The 17,123-nt window shown below is 31.1% G+C and overlaps 1 protein-coding gene across 4 annotated transcripts in view; it reads right to left on the bottom strand.

Moving 5' to 3' along the window:
- LOC143043710 (uncharacterized) overlaps positions 1-17,123 on the bottom strand; it is a 46,434-nt gene that overhangs the window by 15,629 nt on the left and 13,682 nt on the right. Inside the window, exons 1-8 of one of the 4 annotated variants that reach the window (XM_076215908.1) lie at positions 16,346-16,451; positions 9,243-9,465; positions 8,578-8,735; positions 7,182-7,329; positions 6,448-6,587; positions 4,893-5,028; positions 4,301-4,396; positions 1,510-1,646 (exon numbers count right to left, since the gene is read on the bottom strand). In XM_076215908.1, the coding sequence (XP_076072023.1) occupies positions 1,510-1,646; positions 4,301-4,396; positions 4,893-5,028; positions 6,448-6,587; positions 7,182-7,329; positions 8,578-8,735; positions 9,243-9,465; positions 16,346-16,351 (1,044 nt within the window). In that variant the 5' untranslated portion in view covers positions 16,352-16,451. Of the gene's footprint in view, positions 1-1,509; positions 1,647-4,300; positions 4,397-4,892; positions 5,029-6,447; positions 6,588-7,181; positions 7,330-8,577; positions 8,736-9,242; positions 9,466-13,100; positions 13,174-16,345; positions 16,452-17,123 lie in introns of those variants that run through there. The other 3 variants (XM_076215893.1, XM_076215901.1, XM_076215914.1) reach the window with 3 other exon arrangements.

The raw sequence follows: 17,123 nt of genomic DNA, 5'->3' as shown, positions 1-17,123 counted from the left end.
GTTTTATAAAATATTATTTTTTAAATCTTTTCAATATTGATTTTCTGTGGTATATACTATGTTGTCACTACATGTATAATTAATTGAATTTTGATAAGGAGAATGGCCATCTTCGCTAGCAAAGGGTTAAGTTCACACAGAGGAAGTAAATAAATCGTAACCCTTGGCTAGCGAAGATGTTGAGAGAAGGGGAATGGATCGTAACACTTGTCTAGTGAAGATGCGGAGAGAAGGGGAATAGATTGTAAACCTTAGCCTTAGCGAAGATGTGGAGAGAAGGAGAATGGGTCGTAACTCTTGGCTAGCGAAGATGTGGAGAGAAGGGGAATAAATCGTAACCCTTGTGTGACGAAGACATAGAGAGAAGGGAAATGGATCGTAACTCTTGGCTAGCGAAAATTGGACGGAAAAGACATAGGTCGTAACCCTTGGCTAGCGGAGATGGGGAGAGAATGGAAATGGATCGTAACCCTTGGCTAGCGAAAATATGGAGGGAGTGGGAATGAATCATAATCCCTTGGCTAGCGAAAATGGGGAATTGCCAAAAATGAAAAATGAATAATGCAACTGCATACCAAATACCATTAGTTTAATATATGGGGTTTCTTTTAACACAAACTTTAACACGTAAACGTTTCAAACGTTTCATAGTCAGTGAGCCATGATAATGAGGAGGGGGCATATTATCTCCATGGAAATGAGACGCGCAAATTCTAATACCGTTGCATGCCGAATATTCTTGACCTAAATATTTAATGCTCTTCATATTAAACTGAGACCACAAACTCTAACTTGCAAATTGTGCAAGTATCAGAGTCAATAGATAATGACTATGGGGTAGGGGTTCACAACTTTCTATTGAAATGAGATGTGCAATTGCAACTCATACCAATTACCATTGACGTACCATTAGTGGTTCCCCTTAAAATAACCTAAATTAAATAACAAACATATACAGTGGTTGAAGCGCTCAACGCCACGTACACTGGAATATATCAATCTCGCATTCATTGATGCTTATCAATTGAAGGCTTAGAAATATGCATAAAAAATAAAACAAAAGTTTTAATGAAAATAAATTTGAGCTTAGGATTTAAAAATTGCGTTACATTGTAACTTTAAATGGATTGAGCAGTTGTACATGACGGAAATTGTCCACTGACTTCAACAACGTAATGAAGGACAAGGCAATTTTAAAGAAGAAAAAAATTATTCATCCCCGATTTTTTTAGGGTGATTTGTATTTTGAAATGCTGGTATATTCCCAAGCTAATTCAAAGCAATACACTTGCAATATAACTTCCTTTTGATAAAAGTTCAAGTATATCTCACGATAGTTCAAACAGAATATCGAATCTTACAAATGTTTTGTGCTTATAGTAATAAGCATCTTTACTAGCTAAGGGTAACGATCGATTTTACTTCTCTCTGGAGAGGAGGCCTGAGTGAATCGCAACCCTTGGCTAGTGAAGATAAGTAATAAGTGATTCATCATATAAATGTTATTACCAATAGAAGTCCTAAGGTTTTATTTGAATCTGGATCGTATCTAAAGCGATATCGTCTATCTAACAGTTGCGGAATCTGATCTAAAGGCTGTAATCTCTCTAAAAAATTATCCCCTTGTCGCATGGATAACCACCAACCTAGAAAATATAAACACATCATTAACATGTAAATGTACCTTCGGAAAATAACCCAATGAAACTAACTTAAATTAAGGATATAGACAATATAGACAATATTTTATTCGCACAAACACATTTACATTAAATGGTTATGGCATACAAAATGAAGACAATAAACTTACAATAATTAAATTGATTACAATTATATTAGAGTGACAGTGGTATTCACAGCAAAGAAGAAAAAGGCTATAAATATCAACAGTTAACACATTATTAATGTTCGTGAACAATTGAAAAAAGAACACAAACAAAAATTAGGTTGGCAATGCATATTAAAAGAAATAGAAGTTATACAGATGTTCTTAATAAAAGACAATCATTAATATACTTTATGGTGATTTTTATAATGACTGGTAGACTGCTATTTAAAAGTACAGTCAAATGCTTAAGTGTTATAGTGGACTGCAATTTAATAAAATTGAAATTAAGATTTTTATTAATATTTTGTATATAGGTATCCCTTAATGATGTATAGCATGGACAGATTGAGAAGAAATGGTATTCATCCTCAATTTCTTGTTTGTTACAGGATAAGCAAATGCGTCTACTTCTTTCAATGTTGGTATAACGCCCTCTTTCAATTGCTAGGGAATGTGCACTTAGTTTAAATTTACTGAAAACTGATCGGTCAGTTTTGAATTTACATATATCAATATATGGGGGCCTTTTTCTAATTTTTTTAGTATGACAAAAGAAATTTAATTTTTCACATTTATTGATAGAACAATTTATAATTTGATAAGCCTGGTCATAGATTCTTTGTTGGATACAATTTATGTAATATTTTAAATTAAAAGTATCAAAAGTGAGATGACCAAAACCTAATTCATTTAACCAGTCTTTTACAATGTTAACCCATTTACTTGTTTTCTCTACATTATTATATATTTTATGGACTAAAGTGTTAGGCGAGTTTACAATATGGTTTAGAAATTTTATAGCTGAAAGCTGAATTTTAAAGTACAAAGGGATTCTGTTTGTCTCAGTTAAACAGGCTACATTTGTTGTTTTGCACTGTACACCTAAAATTTCTTTAATAAATTTAATATGTAAATGTTCAAATGGATCTGAATCTTTGAACACTTGGCTTACACCCCAAACTTCACTTCCATAAAGAGTTATTGGAACAACTAAAGTATCAAATAATTTTTCAAGCATACTGCAGGAATTATCTAAAGAGACTGTTTTTTTAATTTTAAACCAAGCCTTTCTTCCTTTTTCCATAAGATTTTTTTTTGATATATCAGTGTTGCACTTGTCATTTTAAGTACTTTATAGCTTTTTGGTTTTAAAATGTCAGGAAACAACATGTACATTAAAAACAACATGAAGAACAAATGAATACACAGTGAAAATAAGACCGGCAATTGGTTGATTTATGGATTGATGTATGATTTAATTCCAGTAACAACGTATCAGGACCAAACCAAGCTAATCCGAGATACATATACCATATTTTAGTACAAGAAATTCTATGTGATTTTTGTTTTTCGTGCTTGATCAAAAGAGTCCACAGGAGTCACATTATTCTAACCCCAAACCAACGGATAAGTGCTCTTTCTCCTAAATGTCGCATGTTAAGCTCTGTAGCTTATTCCTATGAAGCGATCATCGCACAATTTACTTCTTGAGGAATTTATAAAACTTTTTTTCGAATTTGAAATCTATATATTCATTTATTACGATGTTAAGCTCCAAATCATTTTATGATGAATTTTACCTTTAAACTAAACTATAGATCAAACAGAATATATTCATTTTACACATATACTATTGATTTCATCTGAGTGCTGCTTAAACCTTTGGTATATTGTATATATCGAGCCTCAAATGATTCTGGCTGTCACGATATACTTGAGAAAAACAAATCCCCGAACTGTCAGATTAATGTAACAAAATCTTTTCTCGTTTATGTTGATGAATATTTTATTGAATACCTTTGTCACATCTTATTAATAATCATCTGAATTCTAACATTACTATTCCTAGACCGAAATGTTATGTCTCTCATAATTATATTATAGTCAGGGAAGTCCAATAATGTTATACTAATAAGATTTTGATTGTAATCTAACACATGTATCTACAATAACAAATATTTCGATCTGAATGAATTTTCTACATAAGCAAATGCCTGTAACAAATTAGGAATATGACAGTTGTTATCCATTCTTTTCATGTGTTTGAGCTTTTCATTTGCCATTTGATTAGGGACTTTCCTTTTTTGAATTTTCCTGGAGCTTCAGTATTTTTGTGATTTTACTTTTTTCAACTTTTAAAATCTTAAGTACTAGAATTAATTCCGTTGTTTGTACATCATGTACATTTTGCCATTTCAGGAGAATAAACACAAAAAAAACACTATTGGTATTTAGTCATGAAAATTACAAAGAAGACCTAACTGAAATCCTTTAAAGGTTTTAATTCACAAAGGATTTGGATAGTATTAAAGGAGGAATATTTTTTTTGCCTACCATTATTCAAGGTCAGACTCAGGGGCTCGCCAGCAATAAGGTTTTACCCAGCTCATCATAGAAGTTCATTGCCCTCTAGGAATTGCATCATCAATCACAAAAAGTAAAGCCAATGGCATATGTATATAAATGTCTTACCATCATAACAATGTATTGGAAAGTTACATAATACTCCGCCATCAACATACGTATTAGTTTCTCCATTTTCTGTATAATTTGTAGCTTGAAACATTCCTTAAAAACAATACCAATAATTATGGCAAAGTATATATAGTTAAATAAGAGTGTATTGAACTCTTTTCAAGATTTAAGAACGTCAAAAAAGCATGTATGGTAGTCGGTATTTCGGCACTGATATGATTTATAAACCTTTCTTGAAACAGTTCTTAAATTATGAAATAATAAAGAAACTAAGGTTTCATCTCCGTCAGTCAAAGTTGACCTATGATTGATTTGGCTATAATGTTATTGTCCTTTTCAATCACAGAGCTCTTCAACTGTTCTTCGTCTTTCAAATATACGGCTTTTGAGTGTTTCTGATAATGGTAAATCCCGAAAAGCGCTTCGGATACATGGAGAGAGTCCACTATGGAATAAACTGACCTCGTATATATTTTTGAAAAAATAAATCTGAACAAAACAGATTTAATTTTTAAATAAAAGATCAAATGATAATGGTGGTGGATATACTTTCAATTTTTTTTTAACAAATTATGCTATGTTTTATTACCTGGTATGGACATAGACATACGAACGGCAAGTCTGATTGGCATATTTGGCGTAGTTTTAACATGGCAATATTCCTCAATCATATGATTCAAATTTGTCACAACTATACACAACTCTCTTCCAGTTTTCTCGTAAAGCTACAAATGTATAATAAACAATATACAGAAAGTAAAAATACAGTTTTCATGTCATGAATATATCATAATCTTTTGAAGTGTTAAGAGAAACATTTACCTCAGTTGTACAAATAAGTTTTCTTTAGATAAAAAAGACCAAATATTATGTTTTAACAAGGCACTATAACTTACAAGACTGTCACTTAATGAACATTTTACCATGATTTTACTAGGATAAAGGCAAAGTATACAATTTTAAAGAAATTTTCATGGGGTTTTAAAAAGGGATGCAATTTACTTGTTTTTATTTAAACCATAACTATTTAGTATAATCCTTTTTGAGTTATATTTTGAAACACTAGATATTATTGTCGGTTAAAAGCTTATTAGAGCTGGTTTGAATGCTATGCCGTCTCTAAATAAAGCTTATCTATAATTATTTATATTGTGCACTTGTGTTAAATGTCACCTTTGTGCAAATAGAGAAATCAATGTAGAAAAAATCGCAGTATATGCAGTACATTGTGATATAGTTCTCAATCTGAAGACATAGATTTAAGTTTGTAACACGGATTTGTTTTAGGGCTATTAATTATATACTGTTGCCTTTATATATCATGCGTCGTTCTATTTGAAAAAAATAAACGTTTATCTATGAATTAATAAAACTGCGTTCAAAGTTTACAAACAATTTATACACAAATGTTTTAAAATATACCATCATGTTTAATTTAATCTAGATTTAAATGTAATAAGAAGCAGCAACACCAAAAGAAAACCTTTTGTAACTTGTGTTTTGTAGTAAGTTGCCAGTCTTTCAAAACAAATAGTATATATTTTAAATATTTATCCTACAGTCAGCCAACTGTTGTAAAACTTTTGTACAAATAACAGGTATACAATCAAATTTTTTTTTTTTTTTGTAATTGTAAAAAAGTAGTTTCCTGGTACCCCGCTTCAATGTAAAGCAAGCGGTAACTGTGCATATTTTCTTTTACAAAACAGTTCAATTGGGGGTCCTCTTCGCGATGCGAGTTTAAACTATGTCGCTTTAAAAAAAATGGAGAAAGTGATTTGGATTTTAACAGCTAATGTTTCAAGTGTGGGGTGTAAATTACAGGACAGAAAAAAATTATGAACATTGTTGGATATATAAAATGTATTTGTATTCGCTGTATACGGGGAAAAGCTCGGTGAACCTCGCTTTCCGTGCTGTTTCAAAATAAATTATATATTTTTATGACAATATATTCTCGTATATATATAAATTGTATGTTTTCAATAGATCTGTTTGAGATTGCGATAAATGTTTGTTTAAGGGTGTGAATTAATGTTACTTTTCAATAGGTCTGTTTGATGCTGTGCGATAGATGTTACTATTCAAAATCCCTCATCTTCATTTTTTGCTAGAATAAAGTGAAGATTTTTTAGTCACCTTACCTCTAAGAATGTAATATCTGGATTTCCTTTTGATTTTTTGGCAAGAGCTTCACCAAACCACTGATATATACGATTTCCCGGATTCCATCCATATCCAGTTAGTAAATTTGGCAATAAACTAAAATATCCAAAGGATGCATCTGTCAAAAGAAAAGAATACACTGTATCAAATTCTGAATCATTTAAAACTAAATCAGAGTTCATCAAATGTAACATTTCAGTCAAAGTGACATTCTCGTTAAATGTATAGAAACAAAAAATTATAATCTTCACGGGAGTATCGAATGCTCGCATTTGAATATAATTCTTTGTACATAGTTTATTGAGGGGGACAATACCTTTTTATGTTAACCTGTTTTGGCCCTTTTCAAAGTGTTGTTAACTGTTATCTGACATAATTTAAACTGTAAAAGTTAACTGTTTTCAACCCACTGTGTTAACTGTTATCAGCATTTTTGCATTTGTTGTAAACTGTTTTTGCCAAAATCGAGGTGTTGTTAACATGTTAACGGTCTTCCTCACTATATAATATATATGGTCATGATGAGTCTTTTTAAATTAAAACAACCGTTCATCATTTTTTTTTTTATCTTTGCATCTACCATAATCGATATCCAACTTTAATGCATTCAAAACAACTATGATGTGCATTATTAATGTTAAACGGATTGATTTAAAGAAATGTATAAGGTAAATCAGATAATTGATAACATAGTCCGAAAGTGTGATCATACCAAGAAATATTCTTGACAAGTCTTGACTTAGAGATTCTTCTATTTCATTTGAGTTATATCCAACAGCCAACAAGGCTGCGGTCATTGCACCAGCACTCGTCCCAGCAAATCTTTTTATTTTGGGGAAAATACCAAGTTGTTCTAGCAGCTTGAAATAAAAAATAAACAAAATAACAGTTAAATTATGATCAAGTTACTTTAATTTTCGGGAAAATATCAATCTTTTCTAGCAACTTAAAATGAAAAATAAACAAATAAAAAGTAAAATTAAATTTAAATTCTTTTATAGATTTTAAATGACACATACGTTCACGCTTGAATATCAGAGAAGATATGATTCATTTATTGCACTTTAAATTTGTTCTTTGATTCTTTAGATTAAGTTAACATTCCCTTTTCTTTATCTGTATATCATTGATTTCTAATAATGAAGATATATAAGTTGGCGTTCGCCTACATTAATGTTCTTTTAAAGTATAATAATTTAAAAAGAGATTCTTGGTATACACCAAAATGAGACCGTTTAACATGTGTAAGTATAATCTATAACTTTTTGCAAATCGAATCTACATTTGAATGAAATTTAACCTAAAGCTATTTCAATTGGCTAAATAAAAGAGGATACAACATATGATATCCTTTTCTTTTTACTGAAACGACGACAAATATACCACAAATTGAAATTGTGATATAAGATATCCTTTAAGGATGTACTTAGGTGAGGTTTTGGAATTTGTGTCAAATGTTCGGACTCCTTGGTGTTTTTCCATACAATACAATGTAAAATATTTTGCCCTATAACACCCATTTATTTTTTCATATAAGACTTAATAGCTCATGAAAGGTCATTTATCAAAATTTAAGAAGATTCTTGATTTTCTTTCTTTTGTTTTGAGACCCAATAATACCAATGCAAATATAAGGTAAAAGTCCGAGTCAGCCTTTTCCCGCCATATTTTAAATCTCAAATATCTCGAAAAGGAGGTCCATGACCTATCAATATTTTTAGCTTATTTTTTACCTTAACCAATGCTCTACCGGCTTATAGTATCAATTTTAAATTCTTAATTTATCAATTTTCACCTAACCTCACCTAAGTACATCCTTAAGCAACACAAACTTTTTTTTCCAAAATTATAAATTTTTAAACCCCATAAATTTTAAGTGGTATTATTGTTATCACACAGACTTCGATCGGACACTATTGTATCTAAATAAAACTTACATCAGAAATATTGAGTAGGGAAAATATCTAAGAAATTTACAATACTATGAAATTGTCCCCTTGAACATCATTGTAGTAACCAATTCGTGGTCGAATTCCATGTTTGGCTAAATCTGAAACGAATCTGCAATCGTTTTGATTGTTCTTCATAAACAATATACACGTGTTTACCTTAACAGCTCCACAATAGGCCAATCCTTTGTTGCCACCTCCCTCAAATACCAGATTCTCAAACGGATAATCATACTCCTTGGGATTTATCTTCATCGCCTGGACTTCAATATCATTCAGAATGGATGGCATGGACTTCAAAGGTTTCTTTCTAGGTACTAAAAATATGGATGATTATAAAGTAAAGATGCTCACTAAAATATAATCCTCGATCAATCAACAACCCCTTTTGAAAATGACAGGTGTGCCCATGATTGAAGGTAGAGTTTATATAAGAGAGGCACACTAATATGAGCTTTACATTTTACCGTTGTGACTTGGATGGAGAGATGTTGTTGTTATTGATTTTGGTAGGCGGCTTACTAATGTAGCAATTGCGCCTGATGGAGAGATATTTAATTTTGTACCCATACCTCATATTCTTATTTATATTCATTAGAAAATTTGACAATTAAAGAAGCTAAAAAGGTCACTATTTGGTGAAATCAATTACCAGCATCTATTGTAAATTAACAAGCTAGTGGGATACATAGACATGCTAAGAAATCATTCATTAGATGACTTAGATAGAAATGAAAAGATTTTTTCGCTTTTGATACTCCGTTAGGCACTAAAATCTATTTTTAGGACAGTACATTCATGCACACAAAGTGAGCAAAACTTACCCTTAGGTTTGCCATCCAATTCATCTCCGGCAACACCATTAGAAATTTTCTCTTCTTGCAACAACTTTTTGAGATATTTTTCTCTGGCTTGTGCTATCTTTGAGCGGGCATCATTACATTTATCTAGTGGACTTTTTGTTTCTGGTTGTCGAGTGAAATAGTTGCCCATCAGGTTGTGCCACACTTTATATATGTAACCTGTGAATGATCCCTGTCCTGCTACCTAAATTTATTAAAAAAAAATTAATTAAGTTTAAACACGAAACCCTTTTTTGCTAAAACTGTTATAGTAATTAGTGGGTTTCGACTTTGTTGCGTTCGACTACGACGTTGCACAGCGCAGCGCACAGCAGCATTTTGTTTCAATGTTAATAATATCAACATTATACAAAACGTATAAAAGAATATATGCAATACCACTGTTCAATCAAAAGTAATTTTCTTTATTGCATTTAATCAAAGATATTTCAACAAATGTAAAATTACATAGGATTAATTGCATATTGAAACAGACTGTGGTCATGAGTCAACTGAATCTAAAAGTGATAGATGTTTATGCTTCAGGACACTTAAGTCGGAGAGTAAAGATAGAAAACGATAATGTCCAAATACTGATACTATAGACATATGCACTGCATATTTAACTTTTTGTCTATTACCTTTTACTACAAAAGGTAAGTAAATTGTGTAATTTATTTGCGAGAAATCAACAATCTGTATTAGAACTTTAGAAAAAACAAATTGAATTAACTTTTCAATGTAACAGTTAATTGTCCCTTTTCCGCGAATGTGTTACATTTTTGCTGGCCTTTGTTATTTTTTTTCTTAAGATATGCAGTTTAATTTACAAGGGGATCATTTAGCTGTCTATCAACTGTTGTTTATTACTATCATGACACTGTCGACACAATTATCTTAAGATCAGTGATTTTTCAATGCCCATGAGCAAATACACCAATGTTACATAGAATCGAATTATTTAACATAACAATTATTGTTTCTCAAGTCTGGAAACCTTTAAATACACGTTAAAAATTTTCTTTGAATTTAATCCATACCTATATAGATCTACGTTTGTTTACATAGTAATATTTGAACAGTTATATAATTATCATACGTTTAGCTTTATGTAAAAGCCAATGGCAATAGTGTTACTGGGTTATATAATGCAGCCTTTAATAGTTTTATTCTTTATGCTGTTGACTACTGTTAAAATGAAATGTTTGTAAGTCTACCATGCAGATCATCTTGCCCTGATACATTAAATTACATGGTGCTTGTATATACGTCTCTTCAAATTCTTTACAAAATGTGCATTGTGCACGACTATTTGCTTAGACAAACTGTGAATAAAAGTATTCATTCATTTCTGTCTAGCCGTCATAAAGGAGAGCAGTAATAATTATATAATCGAATACGCAATTGTTATAAAAGGAAAAGCTGACATCATGCATACTCAAGAGTGTGTGCACACTTTTCTTCATTGTTAAAACCAATTTAATATTTATTGGGTCATTGAAATATTTCAATTCGGAATAAGATATTAATGTTTATGCTATAATATATTCCATATCCAATTATTCATTGGCTGGCTTTAGTTTAGTTTTGAAACAAATACAATTCCCGGCAGATTAGTAAGATATGATCTGATGCATCGTATAGAAAAATTCAATGAAGCAATGCGACCTGCATCTAACTATTGTAATAATACTTGTATGTCCCTATACTATCCAATGTCAATGCCACTAAAGGGCCATCTCGAATTTCGACGAAGACGAAAACATACAATCAATTTTTGTGGGACGATTTCCTCATTATTTATTCAAGGTGTGATTTTGTTTTCAATAAATTCAGCGATGTTCAAATAGTCGGAAAATCGTCAAGGGGTAAATAACCTTAGGAAATAGGATAAGAACGTCAATGGTGGTCATAAAGAAAAAAAATATGTAAATTTTATTTTAGGACAGAATTCATCAGTTTTATGTTTTGACATCTGGGTTTATTTCTACAAATCATTTAAAAGTATCTTGGGTCAATTTAACTCCGAGTACTTTTTTTTTGTATATTGTAAAAACGAAATTTTAATACCGTCTAATAGAATGTAAGTCTTTGGAATCCATGATCTGTTTTTTCATTGCTGCAAACATTTCTTACCAATAAAAAACGACACTTCAGGGGTCTCAATAGAAAATTTCTAGAAGCGAAATAAGGTAACTTTATGCGGATGTGGAAAATGTTTCGTAAAAGAACAAACACACACTGACGTCAACTGGCTCAAGTTACCCTCTATCTAAATGAATGGTAAGCTTATATTTATATATAAAGTTGATAAATAAAAAAAATAACGACCATGGCTTCATATTCATGAAGCTTGTGTGCTCATGTTCAAAAATGTCTGTTGCCTTATTAAATATTTTTTACTCAGTCTATTGAATGTATCTGATACTTGCATACACCTAAAACCACTCATTGTGTTTGTTAGATTAGGTGTTAAATTAGTAATTATACATAATAATGGAAACGAAAGGTCACAAAAATATAAATGAAAAAAAATGAACCAGATAAAGTCTGAAATGTCGACCCTTACGATGTTTTCATTCTCAACTTGTTTAGACTCGCAAAACCTTGACTATCTATTGTTGAAGATCGTATGATGATCTACATGTGTCAGCGATGTATACTCTCGTCTCTTTTCATTCATAGTATAAATTAGTTTTTATAGTTAGCTCAACTATTCTTATTAGTGATCTACCCAAATTTCCGAGAAAACGACCCCAGGATTGATAATAACAGAGCGTAGGTTAATTGTTTCTTTGTAAACTACATTTATCAATGTTCATTGAACTTATCCCAACACCATCATGTCAGATTTGTATGCTAATTTAAATACCACTTGAAAGCAATCTTAAGAGTTATATGGTAGTTTATGCCCTTGTAGGTATCTTTGGATTTTTTTTAACCCCAGTTCATGTTTCAGATTTAAATTGCCGTAATAGAGCCACCAAATAGCAGACGTTTAAAATAAATTTAAAATACCATAACATTTTCCAGCTATTTTCCTAATGCACGTAGTTTAAAGGTTTGGTTGGCTTGCTTGCTCAAGTTTGCTCAAGAGTCCAATAGCATTATAAAAACTGAAGCCCAACCTATCTATTGATCAAAATTGTAAAACTTAATTACAATGCTTGAGCAAACAGTTAACAAAACTAAACAAGCAAGCCAACCACAGTGTTAAACTACATGCATTAGGAAATTAGCTCTAACTTTAGTCTATACTGACGGTCTTTATTGAATGTGGGTACAGACATACTAACTGTGAGACAATCCTGATACAAACTTAATAGTCTAAAAGAATCTGGTCCTCTTTCATTTTACCATATTCAAGATCACAAACACAAACGCTATTTGTATCATGGTTCAAAAGAAACCCGAATTGAATGGTGAAATGGAAGATATGTGAAAATTGTGTTTTCTGTGCCATTATGAACGATACATGCATATGCTGTTTATCAGTTTTTTTTCATGTATGTTAAAAATTTAACTTGTGCTAGTAAATGATATTATGGGTAATTTTGAATAGACTAAAAGTGAATGGTTTAATGTGAGAAAGAGGTATGGTGTATGGTGTAATGGAGAAGGTAAGTAGGATATTTACACGGATCAAAAGTTAAGCGGTATGTCTTGAATAACGTATACAACATATCTTAGAAAAGACATGCATTAAAGCAGCTCAACAACCAATTTGAATTGGTAAATTTCTGAAATCTATTAAAATTTACTAAAAGTATATTTATGGTACAGTGCTATATATTTATACCAGTAGTCATATTATACTATATAGTGCTTTTCTGTACTCACCTCTTTGCTTTCACTATAGTCTTTAATAACCTGTTCATATTTGCGATTATTTATTACAAAAGACAAGTAACTACTGTGTTTAAAAAGATTAAACACGAAAATATAATAAAGGAGTGAGACAAAAATCGACATACACAAATTTCTCCCTAGCTACAGACTATGATTACGTATGGAATTAGTATAAAAAGTCCCTGGATTACGTAAATATATTGTCACACATGTCAATCATTATGTAGTTATTTCTAAAACTGATACGAGATCTAACTTATTCGTTGCAAGTCATTACACCCCAAATTCAAGTACCCATCCTTGGCTTTCAAATGTCAAGGTTCAGATGAAGTTTAATCTAGAAAATCTCTTCGGAAGCACTAAATTCTTCAAGGGATGTTTCATATTAAACTTTGGTTATGATTCAAAGAATCAGGTCATGGTTCAAAGAATGCGGTCATGGTGCAAAGAACGAGGTCATGGTTCAAAGATTCAGGTCATGGTTTCGAAGTTGCAACCAAAAACAAATAAACAAACCGTTCATTACACTTGAGCTGACTATACATGTTAGAGAAATATTTAGATTGCAACTTTTTTCAGTTCAGATTACATTGGAATAAAAAGACTTTGTTTAAGTAACATTAATTTGTAACAATTTCAGGAAGCCAAAAAAATTCAAGTGATCACACGAGCACAATTACAAAACATTAAAAAGCCAACTGCGATTATCGAAGCAAATTGAAACTTATATTTAACAGTCAGCAAAGTAATCAATTTAGCTACCTCTAGAAGTTGATTGGTTATTGGTACATTGACGCACACGTTTGCCTTACATCTTTCATTATCGTGCATGACACGAATGTTCCGATGCAACTGCAAACAAGGGATGAATCTACAAGCTCATGTTTTCCGAGCGGAAAGAATTTGACTCGAAGAATTCACGGTGAGCCGAAAAAAGTAATTTAAAAAAAAATTTAAATGTAGGGCTTTCAAATTCCTTCAAACCATTGTCGTGTTCCCTTTCCTCTATATGTTGAACATGAAAAATTTGATATGTTTTTCGAATCGAAATTGATTTATACAATTTGTACAACCAACCAGGATTTTTTAAAACTGTTCTTAAATTGCAAATTTGATAAATATCAGTAAATAAGCGATGGTATATACAACAACTTTTATGTTTCGCTTATTTTGACAAGATAAATAAATGAACATGCATGTCATTTTGTATCAGTAATCAATCTAAAACAACCCATTTTATTATAAAACTAAATTTACCGATTGCCTCGTAGCTAAAAAAATCTCCCAAAATACGTATTAAACATAAATTCATAAAATCAACAACCATATGTACTTTTACGATGAAATGTTACCTAGTTGTAAAACATCCAAGTCACGGTTCATAAAAATAAGAAACCGGATATTTTGTCTAGGATTTCTTTCACATTTTGACTTTTTATTTAAATAACGTGTTTAACGAAAAATGATATCTTATGACTGATGGTGTACTAAGCATGCTATGTTGCAATTATTTTGCAGCTAAGTTTCTGAGGATAGGTTAATGATAGTTAATTTCTTAATATTGACTGTCACTGCAGCCAAATTATTCTTTTGTTTTATAAATCTGTTTCATGAACACAGTCGCGAATATGAGTTCTTATGGATGGCCAAGGCCATACACAAATACAGGCGAAATAGTCACACAAGTTCCTGTTGATGTATTTTTTTTTTATCTTGACATAACTTTTAGATCATTTAGTGTTAAGCAAAAAAGCTATTTATAGAATATATTGTTCTTTCATCCGGCTATTACCTAGAAGAATTAGAAGGCATTACAAACTCCTTTCGGAACTTTATACTGTTTGTGAGTCAGTTCTCCTAACATACACCCCAGTTAACTCCTTTATATTGTCCTTTATTACTGTAACGATATTCAGCTTGTTATATGAGTGAATGGTGATGTCAGAATTACAGTTTTACGTTAAAGTAGCAATTAACTGTAATGTGGATGTTTTATTTGCAGTTTGCATCCACACAATGACGGTTATATAAAAGATATATACTAATTGATAAAGTTAGTAACATATCATTGAGTTCACCGTGACAGCAAATGATCTGTAAACTGTGATTTAAAGCATTATGGTCAATTTAGTATTTCAATAATGACAGGTACATTCGATCCACCCAACTCTGGTATGTGTCCGAATATAGTCCCTAGTGTGGACCGTGTGTTACTTGCTAATCTTTTTTTATACCCCTTCCAAATTTATTTCGACATGTTTTATGCCTCAAATAGCAAGAAAGGGGGACAAATTTATACACAGTGAAAAAAATTGGTTCATGAATTTTAAAGTAAAGTAGTAATTTGGTCCAGCTGAAAAAGGTTAAAAATAAGCATTCCGGAAGCTGTCAAAAGATTTCAAGACCCCCTGAAAATAAAATTGTCCATATTTTGAATTAGAGCCGATGAAGTTTTCTATAGTTACACCACACTGTTAAAAAATTTTATTGAGAAAGCGCAGGTGGGATTTTTTTTTATTTCCATTTATTGTCTAAAAGAAATGCACTACGAATTAACTGTGTACTCGGACCTAGGCTATTGTTTACCGTCATTGAAATGGTTGTTCTTATCGTAGTTTCTCTCCCTTTGTATTAGAATGGCGTTTTCCAACTAAATCCAGGTATGTTATGTTTCACGTTTAATTTATTGATTTAATTAAAGTTTCTTGTATGGAGAAAACATACACTTTCAATATATTTTTAAATCTATTTCGACAACATGAACTTTTGAAGATGGTCAAATTAGTTTGCATTACGCAAACAACAATCGTGAAAATATGTATCAACTTAGAGATCATTAATCATCAAACCATTTTAATTATTTTAATTAAAAATATAAGTTGCATATCACTTTGAATATTTGATATTTAAAAATGTTGTTTCTTACTGTTTAGTGGACTATTATTTCAAGTATTCAAAACTTCGCGATTGAGGTCTCTATGGCTGAAAGTAAATCATTAATTTTGTTCTTGTTTCATAGCTTCCTATAGACTAATTTCTTTTGATAATTATCAGTGCAGAATTGCAATCGTAGCATTTTTCCAAAAAACTGTCTCACAAAAACAGAGTACGTTATCAAATTTCAAAGATCTGAAAGTAGACGATCTTCCACACGAGACGATGCATGATATGATTTCTTTCGCCGTTTTAAATCAATCAGTTTATTTACGTTTTACATAATTTAAAATCCAACTTACCTCCATACTGTTCCAAAGTTATTTATAAAATGGTGTATAAAGTGATTAAACCTAAGGTAGGGCAATTGTACGCACTGCTTAACATCTAACAAAACCTTATTACATATCTTATCGGGAAACATACAAAGGATGTAAATAATTCATTGGCAGCGAATTGAAAAAAATCACATTCATGTACTATTGAAAACAATAAAACTTAATTACCGTACATTCAGAGATAATTGTTTTACTTTAAAAAAAAAGAGTTCAATTCCTACGGCAGTATCGTAACAATGGAAATTACACGCATCAATTAAAATACGTTTAGTGTCAACCTATAGGGAAAACGGTACTATTTATTCTGCCATAGGCGACAATATTAACATTTTCTAAATTTACAACTTTTTAAGATAAAAACCTGGATAAAACAGTTATATGTTGTGTTAGTACTTTATTATTGTGTTTTAAAAATTAAAGCCAAATAGTATCATGACCAACTTCCAACGGAGCTTGTTTATGTTATCCATGCCCACCGTCATTTTGCACCAAATTTGTGAAATTTTGCAAGTCTTTTCAAATAATTCTCTAGAAAATATTTCAATAGGTTTCAAAATTTATGTTGTAAATATACACACTGCAGTTATTCATAGATAAATAAAAAATATATTGTACCCTTACATCCAATCACAGCGCTCCTAATTTGACTTCCTTCACCTGCCTTGGGTACACAAAAGGCCAACCTAATGCTGGGAAAATTAAATACTACCGTTTTCCCTTTATAAAACTACTTGTACTGACA

Source organism: Mytilus galloprovincialis, chromosome 1, assembly GCF_965363235.1.
Source record: "Mytilus galloprovincialis chromosome 1, xbMytGall1.hap1.1, whole genome shotgun sequence".
Classification (NCBI taxonomy): domain Eukaryota; kingdom Metazoa; phylum Mollusca; class Bivalvia; order Mytilida; family Mytilidae; genus Mytilus; species Mytilus galloprovincialis.
The sequence above is the reverse complement of the archived record's forward strand: the minus strand, read 5'-3'. Positions and strand labels throughout refer to the sequence as shown.